At 41.0% G+C, this 25,043-nt stretch overlaps 1 protein-coding gene across 7 annotated transcripts in view; it reads left to right on the forward strand.

Moving 5' to 3' along the window:
• Window positions 1–25,043, forward strand: part of APP (amyloid beta precursor protein) — a 312,816-nt gene that overhangs the window by 271,686 nt on the left and 16,087 nt on the right. For 4 of the 7 annotated variants that reach the window (XM_019960087.2, XM_070786128.1, XM_070786141.1 and 1 more), the window contains 3 exons: window positions 9,026–9,247; window positions 17,848–17,901; window positions 24,596–24,696. In XM_019960087.2, the coding sequence (XP_019815646.1) occupies window positions 9,026–9,247; window positions 17,848–17,901; window positions 24,596–24,696 (377 nt within the window). The remainder of the gene's footprint in view (window positions 1–9,025; window positions 9,248–17,847; window positions 17,902–24,595; window positions 24,697–25,043) is intronic. The other 3 variants (XM_070786121.1, XM_070786133.1, XM_070786151.1) reach the window with 1 other exon arrangement.

The raw sequence follows: 25,043 nt of genomic DNA on the forward strand, positions 1-25,043 counted from the left end.
TGCAGCTTCAGTCCCTGGTCCGGGAAGGCCCCACATGCTGTGGAGCAACTAAACCCGTGCACCGCAACTAACGAGCCTGTGCTCTAGAGCGTGTGCTCTGCGACAGGAGAAGCCACCACAGTAAGTCCATCCAACAGTGAAGACCCAGCACAGCCAAAAATAAATTTAAAAATTCTTAAAGCTAGGAAAAAAGAAAAACCTAGTAATTTTGTACCTTAAAAAAAAAGTAAGTAATTAACTTGCAGACATCTTGGCCCTTTACACCTAAATTTTTCACCGTGGGTTATTTCCTCAAAGCAAGGACATTGCTTTATATATGCGAGTCACAGCCTCAACACAGCGTACTACGAGATTCTTCCTGTGATACGTAAACTTGGTTTTTAGGCTACATTTTAGAATATTTTTCCCCGAAGGGCTACTTAGACTCCCAACTACCCAGCCAGGCGGGACCAAGACTCCTAATGTAGTTGGAAATACAATCAGGACGTTGGCAAAAGTTCCACAAGTAAACATGAAAAGGAACTCTTCACTCTGTGTTTAGAAACCGGGGAACCTGACTGACATCAGAAATCTCTTGATTTCTGACTGCCGTGGGTAAATTCTAAGTTCTTTGATCTGTGTTGTTTGACAGTCGAAAGGAAATTTCTCTTGACAAGGGACTTCTGTATCCTCCATCTTAAGCGAAACGAATGATGCTTCAGGAAAATATCACTTGCAATAAGGAATGTTCTCACATATGACGTGCAGCTATGTCTGTATCTCCCTGGGGACACTTTGTTGCCACAAGTGGACAAAGCATGCTCCATGTAAAATCCACGTCCAAGAAACCACTAAAGAAAAATAAACCCCGACTCAGACAGTGGAGTCTGAATTTTGAGACCATGAGAGATTTTTTTGGGATTGATAGTGTAGCTAAAAATAAGAGGACTGACCCAGTTTGCTGGGAGGTCAAAATGAAAACTAGATTTGTGTAACAGTATTGCTTTGTGATAATATACCTCATTTTTTCCTCTTGTTGGAACATATGGCAGCATTGACTATTTAAAGAGCTCAAGATCCAGAGCAGTCTAAATTATCTTAAATCTGACTCAGAATCAGTGAAACCTGATGATTGTTCATGCAGCACTCATATTTATGCCAGTCTACCAGAGGAGGAGAAATCTAAAAAATGTGGGAGGTGGATGAGAGGAGAAACTGCTGTTGAGGGTAGACCATCACAACAGGAATGACAGGTAAGGTCTCACCTAGAGAAGGGAGCAAGCTTCCCCGGTGGCTCAATGGTAAAGAATCTGCCTCAGTGCAGGAGACGCAAGAGAGGAGGGTTCAATCCCTGGATCGGGACCCTCCCCTGGAGAAAGGCACAGCAACCCACCCCAGGATTCTTGCCTGGAAAGTCCCTATGGACAGAGGAGCCTGGCGGGCTACAGTCTATGGTCTCGTGTAGAGTCAGACATGACTGAGCAATTAAACAACACGGGAACTAAGATCCTTGGAACAATTAAGCCCATGTGACACAACTAGAGAGTCCCTGTGCCCCAACAAAAGAATCTCAAGTACTGCAAAAAGACCCAGTGCAGCCAAAGAAATCAGATCGGATCAGTCGCTCAGTCGTGTCCGACTCTTTGTTGACCCCATGAATCGCAGCATGCCAGGCCTCCCTGTCCATCACCAACTCCCGGAGTTCACTCAGACTCACGTCCATCGAGTCAGTGATGTCATCCAGCCATCTCATCCTCTGTCATCCCCTTCACCTCCTGCCCCCAATCCCTCCCAGCATCAGAGTCTTTTCCAATGAGTCAGCTCTTCACATGAGGTGGCCAAAGTACTGGAGTTTCAGCTTTAGCATCATTCCTTCCAAAGAAATCCCAGGGCTGATCTCCTTCAGAATGGACTGGTTGGATCTCCTTGCAGTCCAAGGGACTCTCAAGAGTCTTCTCCAACACCACAGTTCAAAAGCATCAATTCTTTGGCGCTCAGCCTTCTTCACAGTCCAACTCTCCCATCCATACATGACCACAGGAAAAACCATAGCCTTGACTAGATGAACCTTTGTTGGCAAAGTAATGTCTCTGCTTTTGAATACGCTATCTAGGTTGGTCATAACTTTCCTTCCAAGGAGTAAGCGTCTTTTAATTTCATGGCTGCAGTCACCATCTGTAGTGATTTTGGAGCCCAGAAAAATAAAGTCTGACACTGTTTCCACTCTTTCCCCATCTATTTTCCATGAAGTGGTGGGACCGGATGCCATGATCTTAGTTTTCTGAATGTTGAGCTTTAAGCCAACTTTTTACTCTCCACTTTCACTTTCATCAAGAGGCTTTTTAGTTCCTCTTCACTTTCTGCCATAAGGGTGGTGTCATCTGCATATCTGAGGTTATTGATATTTCTCCCGGCAATCTTGATTCCAGCTTGTGTTTCTTCCAGTCCAGCGTGTCTCATGATGTACTCTGCATATAAGTTAAATAAACAAGGTGACAATATACAGCCTTGACGAACTCCTTTTCCTGTTTGGAACCAGTCTGTTGTTCCATGTCCAGTTCTAACAGTTGCTTCCTGACCTGCATACAAATTTCTCTCGGCAGGTCAGGTGGTCTGGTATTCCCATCTCTTTCAGAATTTTTCATAGTTTCTTGTGATCCACACAGTCAAAGGCTTTGGCATAGTCAATAAAGCAGAAATAGATGTTTTTCTGGAACTCTCTTGCTTTTTCGATGATCCAGTGGATGTTGACAATTTGATCTCTGGTTCCTCTGCCTTTTCTAAAACCAGCTTGAACATCAGGAAGTTCACGGTTCACGTATTGCTGAAGCCTGGCTTGGAGAATTTTGAGCATTACTTTACTAGCATGTGAGATGAGTGCAATTGTGCGGTAGTTTGAGCATTCTTTGGCATTGCCTTTCTTTGGGATTGGAATGAAAACTGACCTTTTCCAGTCCTGTGGCCACTACTGAGTTTTCCAAATTTGCTGGCATATTGAGTGCAGCACTTTCACAGCATCATCTTTCAGGATTTGAAATAGCTCCACTGGAATTCCATCACCTCCACTAGCTTTGTTTGTAGTGATGCTTTCTAAGGCCCACTTGACTTCATATTCCAGGATGTCTGGCTCTAGGTCAGTGATCACACCATCGTGATTATCTTGGTCGTGAAGATCTTTTTTGTACAGTTCTTCTGTGTATTCTTGCCATCTCTTCTTAATATCTTCTGCTTCTGTTAGGTCCATACCATTTCTGTCCTTTATCGAGCCCATCTTTGCATGAAATGGTCCTTTGGTATCTCTGATTTTCTTGAAGAGATCCCTAATCTTTCCCATTCTGTTGTTTTCCTCTATAAGTAAAGTAACAGTTTTAAAAGATAACAAAAAAAGATGTTATAGCTGGACACAGTTGCACAGGAGCCCCACAGTGATCTTAACCTCCCAGCCTTGCCCAGCAATCAACTGGACACCACAAAGGTTCTCCCCCAGATCGAATTTTAGACAAATTCTGCTCCATTGAACTACAGGGCAGTCCATGCTTAGAGGTAAGTTCGTTCGGTCTTAGCGGAGAGCGCAGAAAGGAAGGATGTCCTTTGGTGCCCTCTGCGTTTTTAAGTACATTCTTTTTCTCAGCATCTGAATAATAAAAACCTGTTTCCTGAACACTTTCCTGCTCTGGCTCCTATGTAATTTCCTGCCTGACAAACAGTCTGGCAAAAAAGAAAAAGGCGGGGGGAGAAATTCATAACTAGTCTTTCCTGCAGTTTTCTGGTTCAGAAAAATTTTATGATGGTAGCTTGAAGGCAATAGGGTGGGTTGGGTTTATGAACATGCCTTGAAGGTGCGTTGGCAGCCAGGTTTCTTCTGCGACATGGTTTCTGGGCCATACTTACCTTTGACACCTTGCTTTGTTTTGAGGCCTGTCTTCTGTGAAGGGGATGCTGAGGCCATTGTGCAGTGAGGCCTTTGTATAGATACACCTTATAGCAGTGGTCAGACTGTAATGTGCTTAAGACTGGCCTGGGATCAGATGTACCATGCTAAGTGAAATAAGTCAGATAAAGACAAACTATATGATGTTACTTCTATGCGGAATTTAGAAAATGCAACGAACTAGTGAATATTACCCCAAAAAAAAGCAGACTTCAAAATAAGAACAAACTAGTGGTTACCATGGGGAGAGGGAAGAAGGAAGGGGCAATATAGGAGTAGGGGAGTAAAAGGTACATACTATTAGGTATAAAATAAGCTACAAGAATATACTGTACATCACAGGGAATATAGCCAATATTTTATAGTAGCTGTAAATGGAGTAACCTTTAAAAATCAGGAATCATTATATTGTACACTGTATGCTAAAGCTGAAACTCCAATACTTTGGCCACCTCATGCGAAGAGTTGACTCACTGGAAAAGACTCTGATGCTGGGAAGGATTGGGGGCAGGGGAGAAGGGGACGACAGAGGATGAGATGGCTGGATGGCATCACCGACTCTATGTATGTGAGTTTGAGTGAACTCTGGGAGTTGGTGATGGACAGGGAGGCCTGGTGTGCTGCAGTTCATGGGGTTGCAAGAGTCAGACATGACTGAGCGACTGAACTGAACACTATACCGGTGCTGGAAAAAACTGAAGGCAAAAGAAGGGGGCAGCAGAGGATGAGATGGTTAGATAGCATCAGCGACTCAAATGGACATGAATTTGAGCAAATTCCAGGAGATAGCAAAGGACCGGGGAGGCTGGCATGCTGCAGTCCATGGGGTCACAAAGTGTCAGACATGACTTAGCAACTGAACAACAACGTATTATACATCTGTAACTTATATAATATTGAAAATGGACTATACTTCACAGTTTTTTAAAAAATTGCCTGGGGACCATGTTAAATGTGCAGATTCTGTTTCCCTAGCTCAGGCTGGAACCTGAGATTATGATTTCAACAGGCTCTTGGGGGATGCCCACATACCAAGATAAGAGAATTCAAAGTGAAGAAACTATGAAGACCATCTATCTATCCAACTCCTCCTAATTTTATAGATGAGGAACGCAAAGCTTAGGGAGTTTCATAGACCATGGTCACATTGAAAGTAAAAGTGAAGTCGCTTAGTCGTGTCCAACTCTTTGTGACCCCGTGGGCTGTAGCCTACCAGGCTGCTCCGTCCATGGGATTTTCCATGTAAGAATGCTGGAGTGGGTTGCCACTGCCTTCTCCAGGGGATCTTCCCAACCCAGGGGTCGAACCCAGGTCTCTCTCATTGCAGGCGGATGCTTTACCATCTAAGCCACGAGGGAAGCCCAGTCATGTTAAGTACCATATAGTGAACAGCATGGTAGTTATATGCTAAGCCATGAATCAGACATGCATGGACTGTGACTGGAAAATTAAATCTGATCTCATAGTCTTGGTGTGGGCAAAGTGCCTAGCACAGATGACAGCAGATTTATAGTAGAGCTTCTCAATAGGGAAAAAATTACATCCCTTTTACAAATATGCCTGCTGCATCTGTGGCAGTTGCAAAGGGTGGGGTTGGGGGAAAATGCATTGTTCAGAGGTGTGGTCCTCAGTGCTTTCAGATACATAAGTAATTATTTATTAAAATGTAAGAAATGATCACATGAGACTCTCCTGTTAGACAAGGTTGAAAAAAAATTTCCATTTGGAGGAGAGGCTGCAGATAAATGTGTCTGTTTCCACCAGAACCAGAAAATAGGAGGGAAATGCTAACAGTGATGCAAGTTCAATTCTATATGAAAGAAAAACCAGCAAGCCTAGGCATGTTCACCAGTCTCCAAATCAGACCTTTACTAGCCGTGTTTCACAGGGGGAAAGACAAGAGGTTGGACCTCCTCTGTATGACGGAGGTTCCCTCCCTGCCCCAAATGTGTTCAAAGGATGGAAAAGGTAGTTCAGTAATTACACCTGAAGCTTGTAGAAGAACTGGCTTAATGTTTATAAAGTTCATTTTCATGAAACCTTAAATGTGGCAGTAAAACTTTTAGGAGGAGTGAGGCAAGTGGATTAATCATTAAAAGGACCTTTTCCTATTCAGAAGCCCTTGTGTTGTAGCCACATGTTCCAGGAAACACACTCACTCAGAAGGGCAATGCAGATAGTGGAGTGCAGTTTATTACACCGGCGGGCCCAAGGCAGAGTCTCCTCTTAGCCAAGGACCCCGACCAGCATTTGTGAAAACCTTATATACCCTAAATGTATATGGTTCCCTGAAACTAGTCTGAACAAAGGAAAAAGAAAGATACAATCAGTGTTAACCATGATCATATGCCTTAAGCCTAGGTAGTTAACAGTGGACAATTATCAATAGGCCTGTGGTCACACCCCAGTAAGCATTATAGAATGTATGATTCTGTTCGGTTACACAGATAATTAGGCTATTAATTAGGGTATTTTTTTTAGGCAACAGAGAGCCCTGGGGCTCTTCCTTCCAGGGGCCTGGTTTTCCAGTTGGTATGTCATCTCCATAGATACTGGGCATATAGCTCAAAGTCCACAGTCCAGCCCAAGATGGAGTCCTGCTTTCAAGATAGAGCCTGTTCTGTTTCCTTCTTCACTTTTATGAGGCCACTTCTCTCAAAATAAATTATCATCGTAGTCTACTGCTTCTCCAAGAACAAAATATGTTAGTCATTTGAAGATGAAATCAACCAGGGATCTCTTTTGATGTTGCTTTTTTAAAAAATACATATTTTAAATATCTTTAATGACAGCTATGTGGTGAGATGTTTTGTTTTTCTTATTTGCTAGAAGTATGCCTGATATGGTCTTGCCAGGTGGCAGTGGTGGTAAAGAACCCACTTGCCAATGCAGAAGACATAAGAGATGGGGATTCGATCCCTGAGTCGGGAAGATCCCCTGGAGGAGAGCATGACAGCCCACTCCAATATTCATGCCTGGAGAATCCCATAGACAGAACAGCCTGGCCGGCTACAGTCCATAGGGTCGCAAAGACTAGGACACAACTGAAGTGGCTTAGCACGCACGCACGCACATGCCTGATATATATCCTCAAAGCATTTTTGAAAGGACAGCATACAATGGGTTTGATTGCATGTTGAATATCTGAAATTAAACTTCTTTTTGTTGTTTAAACTGCAGGTTAAATATTACCATCACTGAATTTAGTTGAATATTTCCACTTTTAACCACAAGGCTCATAAGCTCGGGTATTACAGAAGATATTTGACTACAGAGGTAACTGCTGTAATTTGGGGCAGTAACAATTAGCTTTTAGGAAAATAAAGAGTCTTGAGAGAAATGTGCCTAGTCTTTTAGTTTAATATAGCAGTTGGCAAATGTAGATGCTTAAAAGCTTTGAAATCCCAATATATGCCATCAAAGTGCTGTAATAAAATAATAAATTAACTCAGATAAAAAGATTATCCATCAGGGCCACCAACATAGTAGAAGTGTGGTTTCTCTGTGATCAGTCTGACCATAAAATTCAAAGATAAAGTTTCACTCAGAATGAACAATGAGATAATTGCATTTAGTTCTGGATTTTTTTTTTTTATCATAGGAGAAATTGTTTGGTATGAATTGTGTTAACAGTTGGTAAAAACCCGAGCCCTTAATAATGTCAATAAGTCGGTGGCTGTCTTAGACATTTTATGATCACAGAATTGAATCCTATTCCCGCAAACGGTAATCCATCATTTCCACCCTCTTTTCCTCCTGTAAACACCACGCTGACTTCATTGTTCCAAGTGAGATGACCAGAGGGGGCTGTTTCTAAATCTCCTGTGTCACATTGAGATAGAAAAGTGGATTTCTACTTTGGTACCAAAAATGTCTTTCACGTCTAAGTGCTTTTCACTCTACTGAAAATGTAATGTTTCTTGAATATTTCATTCTTTCATTTTCTGAAAATGAATATAATAAACCAGGAAAATTAACCACCATGGGGCTCTCTACATTTTAGTGGCCATTTGGAGGAAATTTCCTGCCAACGGTATGAGAGATAAAAGAGAAATGAAGGAACACCATGATTTGCTGCAATCTGAAATGCTGTGCGTGTTTTATGAAGCGCAGATGTAAGATTTTCCACTGTGACAGCTCCCTTGTTGTTATTGTCGCTCAGCCATGTCCAACCTCCTTGTGACCCTATGGACAGTAGCCCGCTGGGCTCCTCTGTCCATGGGATTCTCCAGGCAAGAATATTGGAGTGGGTTGCCATGCTCTCCTCCAGGGGATCTTCCCAACCCAAGGATCGAACCTAATGCTCCTGCATTGGCAGGCGGGTTCTTTACTGTCTGATGGTATGTTTTGAAAGGAGATGCAGCAGAGGAGAAAGACGGGATATTTGGGTTGAGAGCCCATGAGGAATGTTGGCAGGCGGGGCTGTGTACCCCACAGAAGAGAAGGCTGGCACAGAGCTTCATGTCTGCAAGGCCACACCCGGCAGGGCTAGGGGCTTGTTGCTTTGTTGCCTCAGAACACGTATCATGCAGCCCCTGGGAGCATTTGAGGAAGACGGATTGTTTTCAAGGCAAAACAATGAGAACTGTTCAGGAGTGGAACAAGCAGGCAGCCTGTTACTTACGCTTTTCTTGTTCTTAAACATGTTCATGGAAAGACTAGAAATTCACCAGATATGTCCTTCAGCTTGAAAGAAACTATATCTGGCTTACTAAGCCCAGTGCACTGCAAACACCCCACCGAAGCATCCTATCCATTCCTCTATGATCCCTGTCAACTAGGAGAATCTACCTGTGTCTGGAGGGAAGGACCCTTCCAGGTTTCTCACTAGGGGAAGTGGTGCACCTGGTCAGAGCATCCACCTTGGTCTAAGCCATCCTCCCAGGGCTCAAATCCCACCTTGGGCATTGCTAGCTGTGATTCTGTATAAGTGGCTTATCTACCGTGTGCCTCAGTTCTCCTGTCTATAGGATGGAGGTGATAACAGTACCCACATCGTAAATAAAATCGTGCCCTGCAGCTGTGCCTAGCAGACAGCAAGCGGTAGCTGCTGCCACTGCTTCTGTTGTAATTGTTGCTGTTACTCACCCAAGACATGGCTTTTGTTTGGTTTAGATGAGCTGCTGCAGAAAGAACAGAACTACTCGGACGATGTCTTGGCCAACATAATCAGTGAACCGAGGATCAGCTACGGCAATGATGCTCTCATGCCATCTTTGACCGAAACCAAAACCACCGTGGAGCTTCTTCCCGTGAATGGCGAGTTCAGCCTGGACGACCTCCAGCCCTGGCATCCTTTCGGGGTTGACTCTGTGCCCGCCAACACGGAAAACGAAGGTAAGAAGCCCAAGAGGGAACAACAGTAGTCTGGTACATATGTAATCTCTCTCACATTCCTAAAGGGTGACTTTCTATATGAATTTTTTTTTTAATGCTTTCTCACCAAGAAGTATTTTGTTGGTTCTGGAATGAAAGCACAGTATCCAGTTAGTGTCCTTGAGACAGTGGCCTCAAATGCCCACCTTCAAAGAAAACAGGTGATGGAATTACGGAAATCGCAGTTCACTCAGTGGACAGAGAAATTTCGATGGGGCCTCTATAAATGGAGGTTTGAAAGGGACCCAAAAGGTCCTCGTCGGTTATTCATTTTAGTGCATTAAATTTCAGAGTGCATTAAATGTGAAAGGCAAAGATAGAGAAACACTCAGGTCATGAAATGTAATTTTGCTTAAGAGTTAACACAGTTTGAGGTTTAGAAAGTTAAATACAAAGCATTTGTCAAAATTAAGAAGCACATTAATCTTAATGTTACTTCCTTTGATAATTCAAAGAAACAAGATTTTCTCTGTCAATAAACTGGCACAATGGATTATATATATACCTTCTTTCACAGGGATTTCTTAGCAAAACTTTTCAAATAGTATCTATTGGGCAGAGAGAATTTTTTAGTTCTTATTCCATTACATGTTCCAGAAGTATGAAATTTCAAACAGGGGAACACCTTGATTTTGAGATACTAATAGTTTGTTTTTCAAGAACACAGGATTTTATCTGTCACTCTTCTTTGTTAAAGTGACGACTTTTGATGGCAATATTTGTAATATGGATATTTGTAGTATGGATACCTCAAAATACAGTCAGGCCCTCCTCCGACTAAATATAAATCCAGTTTTAGACCTTAAGTGCACTGGAGCAACTTTCTTTAAGAACCATTGCAAAAAATCTTTAATATAGACTGCTTTCATAAGAGGGGTAATCACCACAAATTTGTTTTATTCATTTGGAAAAAAGGTACCTTTTGGTAATCATATCAGATACAAACAGCAATGTTATTTATAATATAAAAATAATTAAGACTACCATTTATAAAAACAATTCTAACATGGAAAAAATATAAGGAGATTTAGTATCAGAGCTGGGTGACTTATGAAATTGTATTATTACTAGAATGCTACTTGTGTCATTTTTTTAAAGATAAATATATTTTGGTCATTTAAAATCCTCATCATTCAATCTCAAATGAGAATTGTTTGCAAAAAATGTCCAATCTCATTTTGTAAATAGAACACACACAAGATTTCCTCTTTTTTGTTAAGATAATGGGTTGTTCAATTGACAGAAAAATAGGTAACATGTATGAGGTCTCACAAACTTTAGTAGCAAATTGCAGTCCTTTATGCCCTTTTTATACCAAATAGTGTTAAATGTGTAGTTTGTCATTTATGTCCAGGTTTTAGCTTTTAAGAGAAAAACTTAAATACATAGATTATTCTCTATTTTTATTAAAAATTACCCCTGCCACTGAGAACTTATTCATCTCCAGTGTGCTTCTAAAATTATAAAGAATTGCCTATCAATTGCTTATAATTTAAGACCTCTCACATATCTTTTAAGTATATATTTTCCATAAATGAAATGTTCCCATTTAATATTTTCAGTTATGTATTGATTTTGGAAAAGTAGGATAAAGCGTACTTTAGAGTTTACCTAAATCATTTTTATGAACACACACACAAGTAACAGAGACTATAAATTGTAATTTATTCATGGGTAAAGTTTATGGGAAGAGATTTATAAAGCTAACAACAGAAGCTGAATTAGCAGCAGAGTGAAATGAATTCACAGATATTAACGTTGATGTTTGTTTTAATCTTCAGTATTTCCTTTAAAAATGTGAATCATGCAAAGCTTAATGAAGATAAAGATACTGTAGCCCTGTTTATGTTAACTCTTCAAATTTAGTGAAGACAAAGAAGTGCAGTGCATAGCTCCACACAGCACAATAGAGAATAGCAAAAAGTTATAATAATCCCTGAAGGTGTTGCCTTCCCTGAATTTCAAAATTTCCCTTTCTCTGTCAAGTATTAAGAGCTTAACTGCTTCATATGTGAATATCAGCCTACGTGTTTCCTTGGTTGTCTTTAATGAAAGAAATTGAACTTTGCATTTATTATATTAATAACATAAATAGTACCAACAGTTAAATGAATCTGCCTTCATATGCCCTGAGTATTTTATCTTGACCCTATATATATTCATATACATATGCATGATCGTGATTAAAAATTACATCAGTTCAGTTCAGTTCAGTCACTCAGTCATGTCCGACTCTTTGCGGCCCCATGAATCGCAGCACGCCAGGCCTCCCTGTCCATCACCAACTCCTGGAGTTCACTCAGACTCACGTCCATCGAGTCAGCGATGCCATCCAGACATCTCATTCTCTGTCGTCCCCTTCTCCTCCTGCCCCCAATCCCTCCCAGCATCAGAGTCTTTTCCAATGAGTCAACTCTTCGCATGAGGTGGCCAAAGTAATGGCGTTTCAGCTTTAGCATCATTCCTTCCAAAGAAATCCCAGGGCTGATCTCCTTCAGAATGGACTGGTTGGATCTCCTTGCAGTCCAAGGGACTCTCAAGAGTCTTCTCCAACACCACAGTTCAAAAGCATCAATTCTTCAGCACTCAGCTTTCTTCACGGACCAACTCTCACATCCATACATGACCACTGGAAAAACCATAGCCTTTACTAGATGGACCTTTGTTGGCTTCATTAAAAAAGCTAATATTCTCATTAAATAAGAATGTTATTGAACAACAGCAAATTCTTGCAGAAGAATATTGGAGGCAATAATAGTTAAGATCTCAGAGTCTGAGTTCTGGTTTTCACCATCATCAGACCAACCCTCCTTTTCTAAATGTTGAAAAGTCTCCTTAATGAATCTTAAAATGAGCTGACAGTGTTTAGGGGGTTAGTAAATATAATGGACGTCAAAGTAAATGTTTCAATAAGTGTTCAGGCTTGACTACCAGTGGAAAACATAGCAGTCAAGTGTCTGCCCCCTTATGGATGTAACAAATATAGATGCAGACTGATACGGAGGTCCTAAATTAAAGTTTTTCTTCATATTATCCTTTGGTGGGCTCTGGGAAGATCCACGTTACAGTAAGAACTGTGCAGAAATGATTTGTGTTTACATGTAAAGCTGAGTGAGGTTCTGGGCTCACATAATCATCAATACATAAATGTCCAGGGCTTCCCTGGTGGCTCAGATGGTCAAGAATCTGCCCTCGGTGTGGGAGACCCTGGTTTGACCCCTGGGTCAGAAAGATTCCCTGGAGAAGGGAATGGCAACTCACTCCAGTATTCTTATATTCTTGCCTGGAGAAGTCCATGGACAGAGGAGCGTGGTGGGCTACAGTCCATGGGGTCACAAGGAGTCACACATGACTGAGCAACTAACATGAACAACAACAGAAAGTGCAGCAGGAGTTTAGGAAGCTGTGTGGGATGCAGGACAGTGTTTATTTGTATGAGTTTGCCCTGTGCATTCTGTCTAGCATCCTAGGTCCCCAGCTATTAAATGCCGTTAATATCCTCCCTACTTCTATCACAGTGGCAATCCAAAAGACCTCCACATTCCCCGCCATCCCACACTCCAGAATGCTGTGCATCAGAGTTTAAATCCCAGCTGAGTGATCTGGGCCAAGTCACAAAGTGTCTCTGACTGTTTCCTAGTTTGTAAAATGAAGTTGATAATAATTGCTAACTCAAAGGGTGTGAGCGTTAAATAAGATGGTATGAAAAGCTCTTAGTAAAGTGCTTGAAATGTAGGAAACATTCAGGGGTAGCTTTCTTTTTTAAAAAAAATAGAACCAGGACCTTATTAGAGAAGTTTTACCAGCTTGTCTCAGAGAGTCACCCTATGAGCTAAACAGTACATAGTAGGTACCCTACATATGAATGGGAGTTTCATTCTGAGCGCATGTTCATAAATCCAGTTCGTTCATAAGTTCATCAGAGTTAGCCTAGGTACCCAACCAATACAACTGGCTATATAGTACTGTACTGTAATAGATGTATAATTCATTTCACACAAATAATACATAAAAGGGGCTTCCCTGGTGGCTCAGACAGTAAAGAATCTGCCTGCAATGCAGGAGGGCAAGTTCGATCCCTGGGTCAGGAAGTTCCCTTGAAGAACGGAATAGCAATCCACTCCAGTATTCTTGCCTGGGAAATCCAGTGGCCGGAGGAGCCTGGTGGGCAACAGTCCATGGAGTCACAAAGAGTGACACACAATTCATAAAAAGTACTCTTGCCTGGAAAATCCCATGGACGGAGGAGCCTGGTAGGCTGCAGTCCATCAGGTCGCTAAGAGTCAGACACGACTGAACGACTTCACTTTCACTTTTCACTTTCATGCATTGGAGAAGGAAATGGCAACCCACTCCAGTGTTCTTGCCTGGAGAATCCCAGGGACGGGGGAGCCTGGTGGGCTGCAGTCTGTGGGGTCGCACAGAGTCAGACACGACTGAAGCGACTTAGCAGCAGCACCAAACATCACTGAATTAAGTAAAACAAACAAACAAAAAAAGAAAACACATTCACCTTACAGCACAGTACCTTGAAAAGTACAGCAGTACCAGCTGCTTTTACACTTGCTTCTGGACACCCTGGGCTTGAAATAAAGATACTGTACTACTGAACTCTATCCTGTACCACACAGTAAATTACAGAAAAGCACAGCCACCTGTAGAGGATCCGCCTGCACCGTGTACTCCAGACACGTGAACTAACTTACGGGACTCAATATGCAACCGCACATTCACTTCTTTGAAAGTTTGCCACTGAAAGGTTCATATGTAGAAGACATACGGTACCCTTAAAATTAATGAATGTAACAAACCATACAATAGTCCTAAAATCTCACTCTTTCTCCCTATATTCCTCTTCTCCCTCTCCCCAGAGCCTCGTTCCTTGCTTATCTCACCGACATGTGCTCCTATACAGGGCTATTGAAAATATCTAAAATTCTCAGAGGATTTCCTCTCATTGTTCCTGCAGTCCTTATCATCATCAGAGCTTCAAAGGCCTACCAGAATTTGTTGTTTTTCTCAAGAACAATCAGTCAGATCCACAGAGAGGGTCAGTCACCCAGGCGTTCTTTTAATTTATATTGAAAAAATAAGTGTATCACAGAACAGTTTTCCAATATTTTAAGCTCTTTGACCAGCTGCGATTTGCCTTCAGGGATTTTTATTCTGTGGTTTTTCTGAGCCACAAAACTGAAATGGCTAAACCAAAGTGAGGCTGTTGTTCCTAAAACGGTTGTTCTCACGGATCATGAAATCATCTGGCTGAAAGCTTTTGTGTGGATAGCATTTGTGTTTGTTCTGTATTTGCATGACTGCCTGAACAGGCCAGGCTGAAGATCCGGAAAATGCAGTGGCTCCTGGAAAGTCTTTGTGGCCAGCGGTCAGCTTGTCTGTATGTAACCCGTACACAGAGTACTCTAATATTCCTCCAGAGGCACAAGAGGTCTTATAAGACCAGATGTGCGTGATTGCATCAAGAAATGGCCCCCTGGTCCATTTTCTCTTAGCCATAATGCAGCAATGAACAAAGCACTTTTAAAATGGGGAAAATGAGATTAAATATTGTCCTTCATCAAACCTGGAAGCTAAGCCTTTTCAGGCCCCTCTTAATGTACGTGTAAAACTGGTTTCCTGTTGCCCTTCTATCACCTTGGGACTGGTGGGGAGGAGAGTTTATGCTGGGCAACGTTTAGCTTAGAATTGGCTTATTATTAATACAGTGAACACCAGAACCAACAAACTCAGAAGTCCTTGAGTTGCTATCCTTCTATTTCTCTCTTTTTGTAGGGGACTACATGACGCAAAGCTGCTACAGGCAGTGAAATAACACATTTCTGCTTACGTTTTTATGTTTCTTATGTTTAATTTACTACACAGTCAAAGTAACATGTTTTGAACACTATTGAAGTTACTTTATACTGAAGTTACTTTCTGGCTTAAGAAGTAAATGGTCTATTTGAAAAATTAGAAATATTTATTTTGGATTGGGAATAATACACTCCTTGTCAGCGTATTTTTTTTAGAGTGATGTGATTATCTTTTTAAAAATGCATAGGTGTCTGATCACTGAACACAAGAATACCGTATTTTTTGAATATTTATTCATATTAAATCAGCCTCACATTGTTAAACTAATGTTTACGTCACTAAAATGATTGTTGTTTATCTTCCCAAAAAACAGAAAAAGTATTTATTACTGTTTTCAAATAATACATGCACCTTCAAAGAAAAAGGCAGAGAAATTTATAGGCGTGATCTCTCACCCAGAATAAATTAATGATAGCTTTTTGCGGTAGCATCTTTCAGGCTTTTTTCTATGCACAGTTGATGTGTTTCCATATTCCTTTGAGTAATTAAGGAATAGGGCTTCATCATTTGTAAAGGTCTTTGGCATACGTGTGCATGTTTCAGCCCTGGGAAAACCTAGATTCCTTGTGACAGAAGTGAGGTTCAGAAGAATGACATTTGCCCAGGAACACAGAAAGAACAAGTGGTGGCATTAACATGGACCCCGAGACTGACTACCAGGTCTTCAACTGAGATTTAAACCACAAACTCAACTGCTTTCCCCTGAGTCACAGTTGCTAATGAGTTAACCACTGATGAAGGTTTTGCTCTGTGATTTTGGTATCTTTTTCTTCAGCTGAAGCACCATTTAGGCATCTTGTCATCAGGAAGTCCTCAAAAAGTACAATAATCCTTCCGTGAACACCATTTTATAAGGAGTAATAAAGTCCCTTATGCAACGGAAAAAGGATGAAATACAGAGAAACAGCATTGTTCACATGTATTTGTGAGTTGCAGAAGGAAGTAGGTCTTCATTTGATAGTGAACAGAGTATTAGTCATCCTCACGATAGGTGTCATAGATTAATTCATAAGTAGGATATTTAATAAATGCAATTTTATAGTATTGCAATCTGAAATGGATTTTAAAAAGTTTTTGTTTCCTCGTTACAATGAGAAGGTAAGAGTTATTATTTCTATTAATATTTTACTTATTAAAAACACAGCCTCGGATGTGGTCATTCGCCCTTGGCCACTTACACTATAAATATCAGGTTTGGCTGTCTCCGCCCCCCTTTCCCCTCTCGTGCTGCCAGGCTGCGTGATAAAGGACCAAATCACCTTTTGTATCCAAATGTCTTTGTATTCTCAGCAACATTTTTTTCTCCTGTTCTGAAGACTTGGCTTGCTGCCATTTTCTTCTCCCTCACTGTTCCTGCCAATGTGTGGCATTCAGAATTGACTTGGGCATATAATCCCGTCTTTGAATGCCTGGTCTGTATGCATCCCTAAGCTGTATGGTCTTGTTGAAACTGCTGATCCAAATGACATCCCGTCTAGGACAGCTTCTCTTCCTATGTACACCACTGCTCACTTTTTCTTATTTTCTTACCTTTCTATTTCCAGGGCCACACCCAAGAGGCTTTATCCCTCCTTCATGGCTTTACCGAGCTTCCCAGGTGGCTCAGTGGTAAAGAATCCACTTGCCAATGCAGGAGACGTGGGTTCGATCCCTGGGTCAGGAAGAAGGAGAATGAAATGGCAGCCCACTCTAGTATTCTTGCCTGGGATATCCCATGGACAGAGAGCCTGGGCGGGGGGGTTACAGTCCATGGGGTCACAAAAGAGTCAGACATGACTTAGCAACTAAAGAACAACAAGCGACCTGGCTTTGCTGTCCCCTTGTCCATTGTTAATCCTAAAAGCTTTGTTTCTCTCCCTTGCCCATTTCTTGAAAGACCAGGGTAAGTTCAAGTTAATATTTTCTGAGAACCAGAAGCACTTTGGAAATACCAGCTAATGGTAAATAATAGTGGACACTATTGTGCCTCCTTCAGTGTTTTCTTTGGGTCAAACCCAAAATTGTGAAAGTCGACAAACACAAAAGGAAATACTCTCACTTCATACATTTCAACGGTATGTCATCTATTAAATAGAAACCAGTCTTTAAAAATACAGAGAGGAAAAAAAACACAGAGAGGGAGATAAACTCTGGCTTACCTCTGCCTCCCTCAAACTGGGAACAAATTTCATTCGCTAAATGGCAGATTATGTGGTGAAGCTTTGTTCTCCTGATAAATTCCTATTTGCATTTCCCCTGGGGATTTAACAGAGTCCTTTTGTAGTTAATTAACTGTAAAATAAGATAAGGTTGGACAGTTGTAAAAGGAGTTATCTTTAAGATTTTCCACTGGACTGGGCATCATGTATTTTATTTCTAATCAAAAGCCAAGAAACTATCTCTAAACTCACTGGGAGGAAAACCCACTCTCACCAGCCCCTCTCCTTTGATGTTGCCGCGTGTCCTGGTGAGTGCTTTTATTGGAAAACTTAAGGAGCAGGATTGGCACATCAATAGCGATAAGCCTTTTGAAGTGGTGCCCCTCCCATCCTTGATGCTCGAGATTAACTGTGGTTCTTTTCTAGCTGCTCCTTTTTTTATATATGACTTGTGTATTGCACATGCTTTTTTCCCTGCGCTGTGTTCAGGAGCCACAACTTAACCATCTCGATTTGTCTTGTTTGCTTTCTGTGTGTCTTGCTTCCTGTACCCAGTCGAGCCTGTTGATGCCCGCCCTGCTGCCGACCGAGGACTGACCACTCGACCAGGTATAACCCGGGTACCCTCCTCCCCGCCGCATCCCGCGCTTACGCAGACGCAGCCCCTTTCTCCGGGGTCAGTCCTTCCGCATTGCAAGGTTGGAGAAGCAGGATGCGAAAGGACCGTGGAAACCAAACTTTAAAACTCTCCCTTGTTTTCCCTTACACTTCATTTCCCAAGTCCCTAATTAGGTGTGTTTTTTTTTTTGTTTTGTTTTTTTTTTTTAATTCTGTCTGAGCATTCCTTTTGAAACAATGAAAAGGAGCCCTTCCAATGCTTGGGATTTTTTTTTTTTTTTTTCTTTTTTTAAGTGGAGACAGTTCTAGAGACCCTATCCTTCCTGGAAAAATGGAGACCTACACAGATGTAGACTTCAGATGGTGGCAACCTGGTTACTTCTAGGAGCGTCTCGTTTCTTCCTTTCTTATTTGGCATCTGGATGTTCCGTTTCTAACTGAACCCAGCTCAAACTTCAGTTCTTGTTAGATGTGCCTTCCTAAAAATAGCGGAATTGGAATATCTTTAGAGCCCAGAAATATTTCCGTTTTATCTTTTGTGAGTTGTATATGGTTATTGTTGATGAGTGTCTAAAACACAGCAGAAGTTCCATGCCTAACTGTCCATACAAGTCCCTTATTTTTTATGCTACTTTAAATTCCCATTAACACCAGTATGGACACTTCTCTTTTTTTGTAATTTCCCGAGCATTAAGAAGAAACGCGTGTTCACCTTTGTTCTGTATTGAACCTAGGTCTCAAATGTACTTTTACACACAACAGAAACATATGCATGCCTGGTTTTAACCCCATGCACAACCTCACCCAACTGATAGCACCACTGCTTTCAGTGAATCAGAGAGAGGAGAGAAGTTACCTGGATTGGCAAATCTCGGGATATATTTTGGGAATATTTTACTCCCAAGAGTGCAACCCTCCCCATATTTTCCCTTGTATCCTCATAACGTCCCCTGCAGTAATCTCGGAACAGGGCGCTAACCTCACAGGGACATGTTAATGCTAGGAGTTGTTGACCTCTGATCCCCTGTTCAGATGCAGCCAGCAGCAGGGCCAGAAGCAGGAGCCTGCCCCTCTTTCTTCCAGCTCAGGTTCAGGTTGCATCTGCCTCCAACCACCGTCAGAGAGGAGAAATTCAGAGTCTGCCTGTGGCTTCTTCATGCCTCTGCAGTGTAATTAACAGGACATCAGGGACTGTGGAGTGACAGATCTTGACAGCCGATCTCCTTGATTCTATGATCCCTTTCTGTAGGGCTTTTCAGAGACATAAATTACAGTAAGTTAGGCACAGCTTCAGCTCGCCTAACGTCTTCCTTATTGCCTGTGTCACACAAGTGAATTTCAAGGAACAGGGAATTGACACATCCCCGGCCTGCTCAGCCCACTGGTAGGACCCAAGGCTGAGGGTTGGTTCCGTTCTAACTGCGTCTGAGACCGGCTCGGGTTGGTCCTTTGCCTTGGGCCATCTTTTCATGGCACTTCCTACTTTATTTTTAAAGGAAGAGATGCTTCTCATCCACAGGCATACAGTGTGAATTAGAAGCACTGACTCAATAAGCTTTATTAAGTTGCTATATTGGGCACACAGGGCCATTATGTTCCTACTGAAATACCCAGGAAGAGGTAACACCACCGAAGTCTTTTTTTTTTTTTAAAAACATGAAATGGACTTCTCCATACATTCTTCAATGAAAGCGATTTGTTTTAAGCGTTAGTGGATATATAGAGATGGGAAGAAGCCTTTTCTAAAGTCCCCGTTGTGACATTGGCAATAGCTCCTTTTGTTATTTTACGAAGACCCCTCAGCTGCTTTGGAGGGTTGAAAGAGTTGAAGTGATAAGGTCCTTGCTCTCAGGAACTTGAAGTAGCATCGAAGAACCACACTGCATATTTAGAAAGATGAGATGGAATTAGAAAGACAGGGAAATTCAAAGCAACAGAAAGTGTTGTGATGTTTGGAATGTGAGCAGGTGGGCCATTAACCGAGGGGTGCATTGCTGGAGATGAACTTCAGGATGGGTTTTGAAAGGTTTGGAGCACATCCATTTGCAAAGAGGAGAATAGTTCTATATGGATGAGAGAATGACCAGGGCCAGTCTTCCTTTCTTACACTGTTGTAAAACTTGAGTTCCGCCAGGAGAGGGCCATAGATGGGAAAGAATTCTCAGAAAGTGAGGGAGACTCTAACTCAGGTATGTTTCTGAATAACTTTATTTGCTGCGTGTGTATTAAGATATACATATGCCCTGTATTTTTTGCACTTGTAATGAGCCTTTTGGAAATGTGGATCAATTTTCCCCCTACGTTTTCTATTGAATAGCGTTAGTTTTGGTTCTTCATCGTCACACTTTCTGAGACCACATGCTTGAATCTACTGTGCCAAATTATACTGTTATTCTTCCTGAACTCAGAAGACCCTTCCAAGATTGTCCCGTCATGTCATTCAATTGATGGCATTGTTTTTTACACAATCACTGTCGTCACTTGGAAACAAGTAGAGAAACGGCTTTTGTATAATCACAGCTAAGGAAAAGGACTTCTTGACTTTCATATCTGAAATACCAGGACACAGTAACTTCTAGAATGTAGTGTCGCAGAGGGAAACCATAATATCAGTAATGATTTCTGGGGACAGTGACCTTTATAGCTACTCCCCTAGCCTTACTTCCTGAGAGAAATAGACTCTGAAGGACGAGTTACAGCATTTGACCAGAATAAAGAAGACAAATAGAGACATACCTCACTTTATTGCACTTTACAGTTATTGCATTTTTTTTTTCAAACTGAAGTTTTGTGGCAACCCTGAGATAAGCAAGCTCCATTTTTCCGTCAGCATTTGCTCAACTCGTGTCTCTAAGTCACTTTTTGGTAACTCTTAGGTTATTTCGAACTTCTTTATTATCATTCTATCATGGTGATCTGTGATAATCATCTTTGATGTTACTATTGCAAGAAGATTACAACTCGATGAAGGCTTAGATGATGGGTAGCCTTTTTTGGCAATAAAGTATTTTTAATTAAGGTACACACATTGTTTTTTAGAAATAGACTACAGCACAGTGGAAGCATAACCTTTATATGCACTGGGAAACCAAAAAATGTGTATGACTCACTTTATTGCAATATTAACTTTATTACGATGGTCTGAAACTAAATCCCCAATGTCTCTGAGGTATGTTTCCACTATAATTTGACCACCCTTCTCCAGTCCTAATAAAGAAAACCAGATCCTTTGAGAAAGCATCTTCAAATGAACAGCAGGCTGTTCCTGACTCACCGTGACTTAGAGAACAAGAGTCCCAGCAGGGCTTAGAGTAGAATCAGAGCAGCTCAGGGATTGCATCGGGTAAACCTGCAAGGAAAGGTCCACGCGATTTATGTACATCTTCTTAAATCATCACATATGACTAGACACAGTTTCAGCTTTTATTATCAATGATATTTCCCTGGTGAAAGCTTATTAGTTTTTCCCCTTTAAATGAGATTTGCTTAATGAAAGGCTCTTTGGTGACTGACTATACATGCTGTATAAAAAATGAGCTTTTTTTCTGCTGAAAGTCCTGAAAACTGTTGTGCCATAATTAATTATCTGTTGTTCTGACTTACTGCATGAATTTGAAAATTTTTTGACCATTGGAAGTATTCTTGGTATCCTTTCAGGAAGAGTGTGGGTTTTTATTTTTATTTTTTATTTATTTATTCTTAATATAAATTTATCTTAATTGGAGGCTAATTACTTTACAATATTGTATTGGTTTTGCCATACATTGAGAGTGTGGGTTTTTTAAATTTTGAGTGAAGAACTAGCTCATTCTTTACCTTTTTATAATGTGGTTATTTTGTCTCACAAATCTCGAAGGAAAGAGTATTCAAGACAGTTTTCTTAAAAATCTCAGAAATATAGCTTTAACTGTTGCGTTGTTAGATCCTGATGACAGAAAGAAGTAAGGTATAAAGAAATGCCTTTAGTTCTAAAAGGACCTCAGATTTAAAAGGGTTTGTAGAAAGAGAAAAATGTACAACGAATGAGAGATAAACAAGCATTAGTGTCACAGCCGAATAAAAATTTGTATCAGGAAGATTAGAGGTCAGAATAAGATGAAATTTATTAGAAAGTGCTGCTCATTTTAAGGCAGGAACATAAATAAGAATGGAGAGCCTTACAGTTCTTGTGACAGGGTTAGGGGTCGGGTACAGTCAGTGCGCTGAGTGGACCAGTTAAAAGATGAGAGAAGGAGAAATTGTCCCGCTTTGATGGTGCTTCTGTCTTTGATGTGTATATTGAAGAGAGTGGTCTTTTGTTAAAAGGAGATCAAAGCCCTAGAAAGACGAAGATGAGAAAAGAAGGCACTAGTCCTTTGTAATGGGCTTCCCAGGTGGCGCAGTGGTAAAGAACCCACCTGCCAGTGCGGAAAACGCAGGAGACGTGGGTTTGATCCCTGGGTCAGGAAGATTCCCTTGGAGGAGGAAATGGCAACCCACTCCAGTATTCTTGCCTGAAAAAAACCCCATGGACAGAGGAGCCTGGCAGGCTGCAGTCCATGGGATCGCAAAGAGACAGACCTGAGCACACAGTCTTTTGTAATAGCTATGTTACTATATAATAAATAACCCCATAACTTAGCAACTTAAAAATAAACATTTTGCTTCTTATAATGAATTTCAAGGATTTCAGGCATGGCTTAGCTGGATGCTTAAGGCTCAGGATCTCTCAGGAAGTTGCAATCAAGACATCTATCGTAGCTCCATGCGTCTGAGGGCTTGAGGTTTGGCTGGGCTGGTCAGGTTTTTTTCCATGATGGTTCACTCACGTGGCAGTTGGCAGGAGACCTTGGTGCCTGCCCGTGTGAATCTTTTTAAAAGGACTGCTTGAGTATCCTCACAACATGGCAGCCAACTTTCCCCAGACCAAGTGATCTGAGATAGATTACAAAGGAGGCTGTCCTTTGCAATCCAGTCTCAAGTCATACACGACCACTTTTGCTACATTCTGTTCATGAGAAGCAAGTCTCTATATATAATCACAAGGGAATTAAGTCCCACCTCTTGATGGTAAGAGTATCTATAATTAGTGGCTATATTTTTAAACTACCACACTTCTCTACCCAAGTGTAAGTCCCTAGGACCCAGGTAAATCACAGTCTAGGAGAACTAGAGGGCAAGATCATAGAACCACTCTCACTGATCTTTGTGGACTAGCAAGACCTGGGAAGACAGGAATAAGAAAAACATAGTTCTGATGAGCAGAAGACAGCATCACAGGCCACGCCTGATGGAGATTGACATTGATCTAGGGTCCGTTTTTGAATAGGTTGTTAAATGGAAGCTCTTTGAGCAATTGGCCAAGGAATCAGTGATATGTCACAACCAGCGTGAGCTCCCTGGATCTTGTCAAATTATCCCCTTTTCTCTTTTGTATAGAGTGTGCTGTTAGACTGGCCCATCATATGCTGTGGACAGTGCTTTTCACTTTTAACAAGATGTGTGACAGGGTTCACAGCACCTTGTAGACAAGATTGTAAGAGCGACGGACCAAAAGCAAGAAATTAGGTCCCATGGGAGCTGAAGGAACTTGGAGCCCAAGTAGGAGAAAAATCAGCAGGAACGTGACGTCTCTTCTTGAGTTTCTGATCTGTTCAAGGCTATTGTGCAGAAAGGAGGTTCAGGCTTGTTCTGTGTTGAACAAGGAGTGGAAGTTACAAGGAAACTGATTTTGGCTTCATGTAAGAAACACCATTCTAGTAGACAAAGCTGTCTGAAAATGCAGGCAAACAGATCTATTCCTCTCTTTTCAAGTAGAGCTGAGAGTTTACCCCTGGGTGGGAAGAGCAGAAAACAGGTGATTTTAGAAGCCATTCTCATCCTAAAATTCAGACTTTTGATATTTAAATGCTACAACATGTAAATCATATTTATACTGCACTCTTTCACTTTGGGTTTTAAAAATTACTTTGCGTTTTGTTTTTAAACTTCAAATTATCATCAGAAAAATTAAATTCATGATAATAATTAGTGTAAGGATCATATAGTAATTTATAAAGAAGCATTAGTACATTAGAAAATCTCTTAGTCCCACAGAAACAGTTTTCAAAAATTATGTACTGCAGTTCTTTATTCAGCAGATGAACCAGTTACATTTTGTATTAATATCTGTAACTAAATCACTTAACTAAATAAATGATATGATTTTTACAGAGCTCCACTGCATAGATGCATGAGCATAATTTATTTGTAATAGGAACAAAGTCCCAAAGTAGCAGTTTTGTTCTACCAGGTAATTAATGCTCATTTTTAAAGCCTTTTATTACCTTTTCTGAAGGAAAAAGACACATTATAGGCTAAGCTGTAAGCCCCTAAACCAAGCCAGCATATTCTAGGAACAAATCCTTGCCACCCTCGCAACTACCATTTAACTTCTATTTTTCCCCATTAAGAAAAAAATTATGGCATGTTAAGTTCAAATTTCTTTAATCTTTAATTTCTTTTTGTTTAAAAAAGGCAGTGCTTAAGGATTTAAATATAGGGTGTCATTTTTCTTGAAGAAAGTCGTTAATCTATTTTCGTCTAACTTTAGGCTTAGGAGGAAGTTTCTGGTAGGCTTTGTGTTGTAATGATATTGTTTATAGATAAAACAAATGGACTGGCCTGTGTGTTTTGATTATGGTGCAATGCTTATGGTGTCATACAGGTTCGGGATTAACAAACATCAAGACGGAAGAGATCTCTGAAGTGAAGATGGATGCAGAATTCCGACATGATTCAGGATATGAAGTTCATCATCAAAAATTGGTAGGTGAAAAAAGAAATTATGCAAATGAACTTACAAAGCAGAAACAGACTCACAGACTTAGAGAATGAACTTGTGGGATGGACATTGCATAGGGCTATTTTTAAGATGGATAACCAACAAGGTCCTACTGCAGAGCCCAGGAAACTCTGCTCAATGTTATGTGGCAGCCTGGATCAGAAGGGAGTTTGGGGGAGAATGGATCCATGTATGTGTATGGCTGAGTCCCTTCGCTGTTTACCTGAAACTACCACAACATTGTTAATTGGCTATATCCCAATACAAAATAGAAAGTTTAAAAAATAAATAAAAATTGGTAGGTGACATAATCTACCTCTTCCTGCCATTC

This window comes from Bos indicus, chromosome 1 (genome assembly GCF_029378745.1).
Source record: "Bos indicus isolate NIAB-ARS_2022 breed Sahiwal x Tharparkar chromosome 1, NIAB-ARS_B.indTharparkar_mat_pri_1.0, whole genome shotgun sequence".
Classification (NCBI taxonomy): domain Eukaryota; kingdom Metazoa; phylum Chordata; class Mammalia; order Artiodactyla; family Bovidae; genus Bos; species Bos indicus.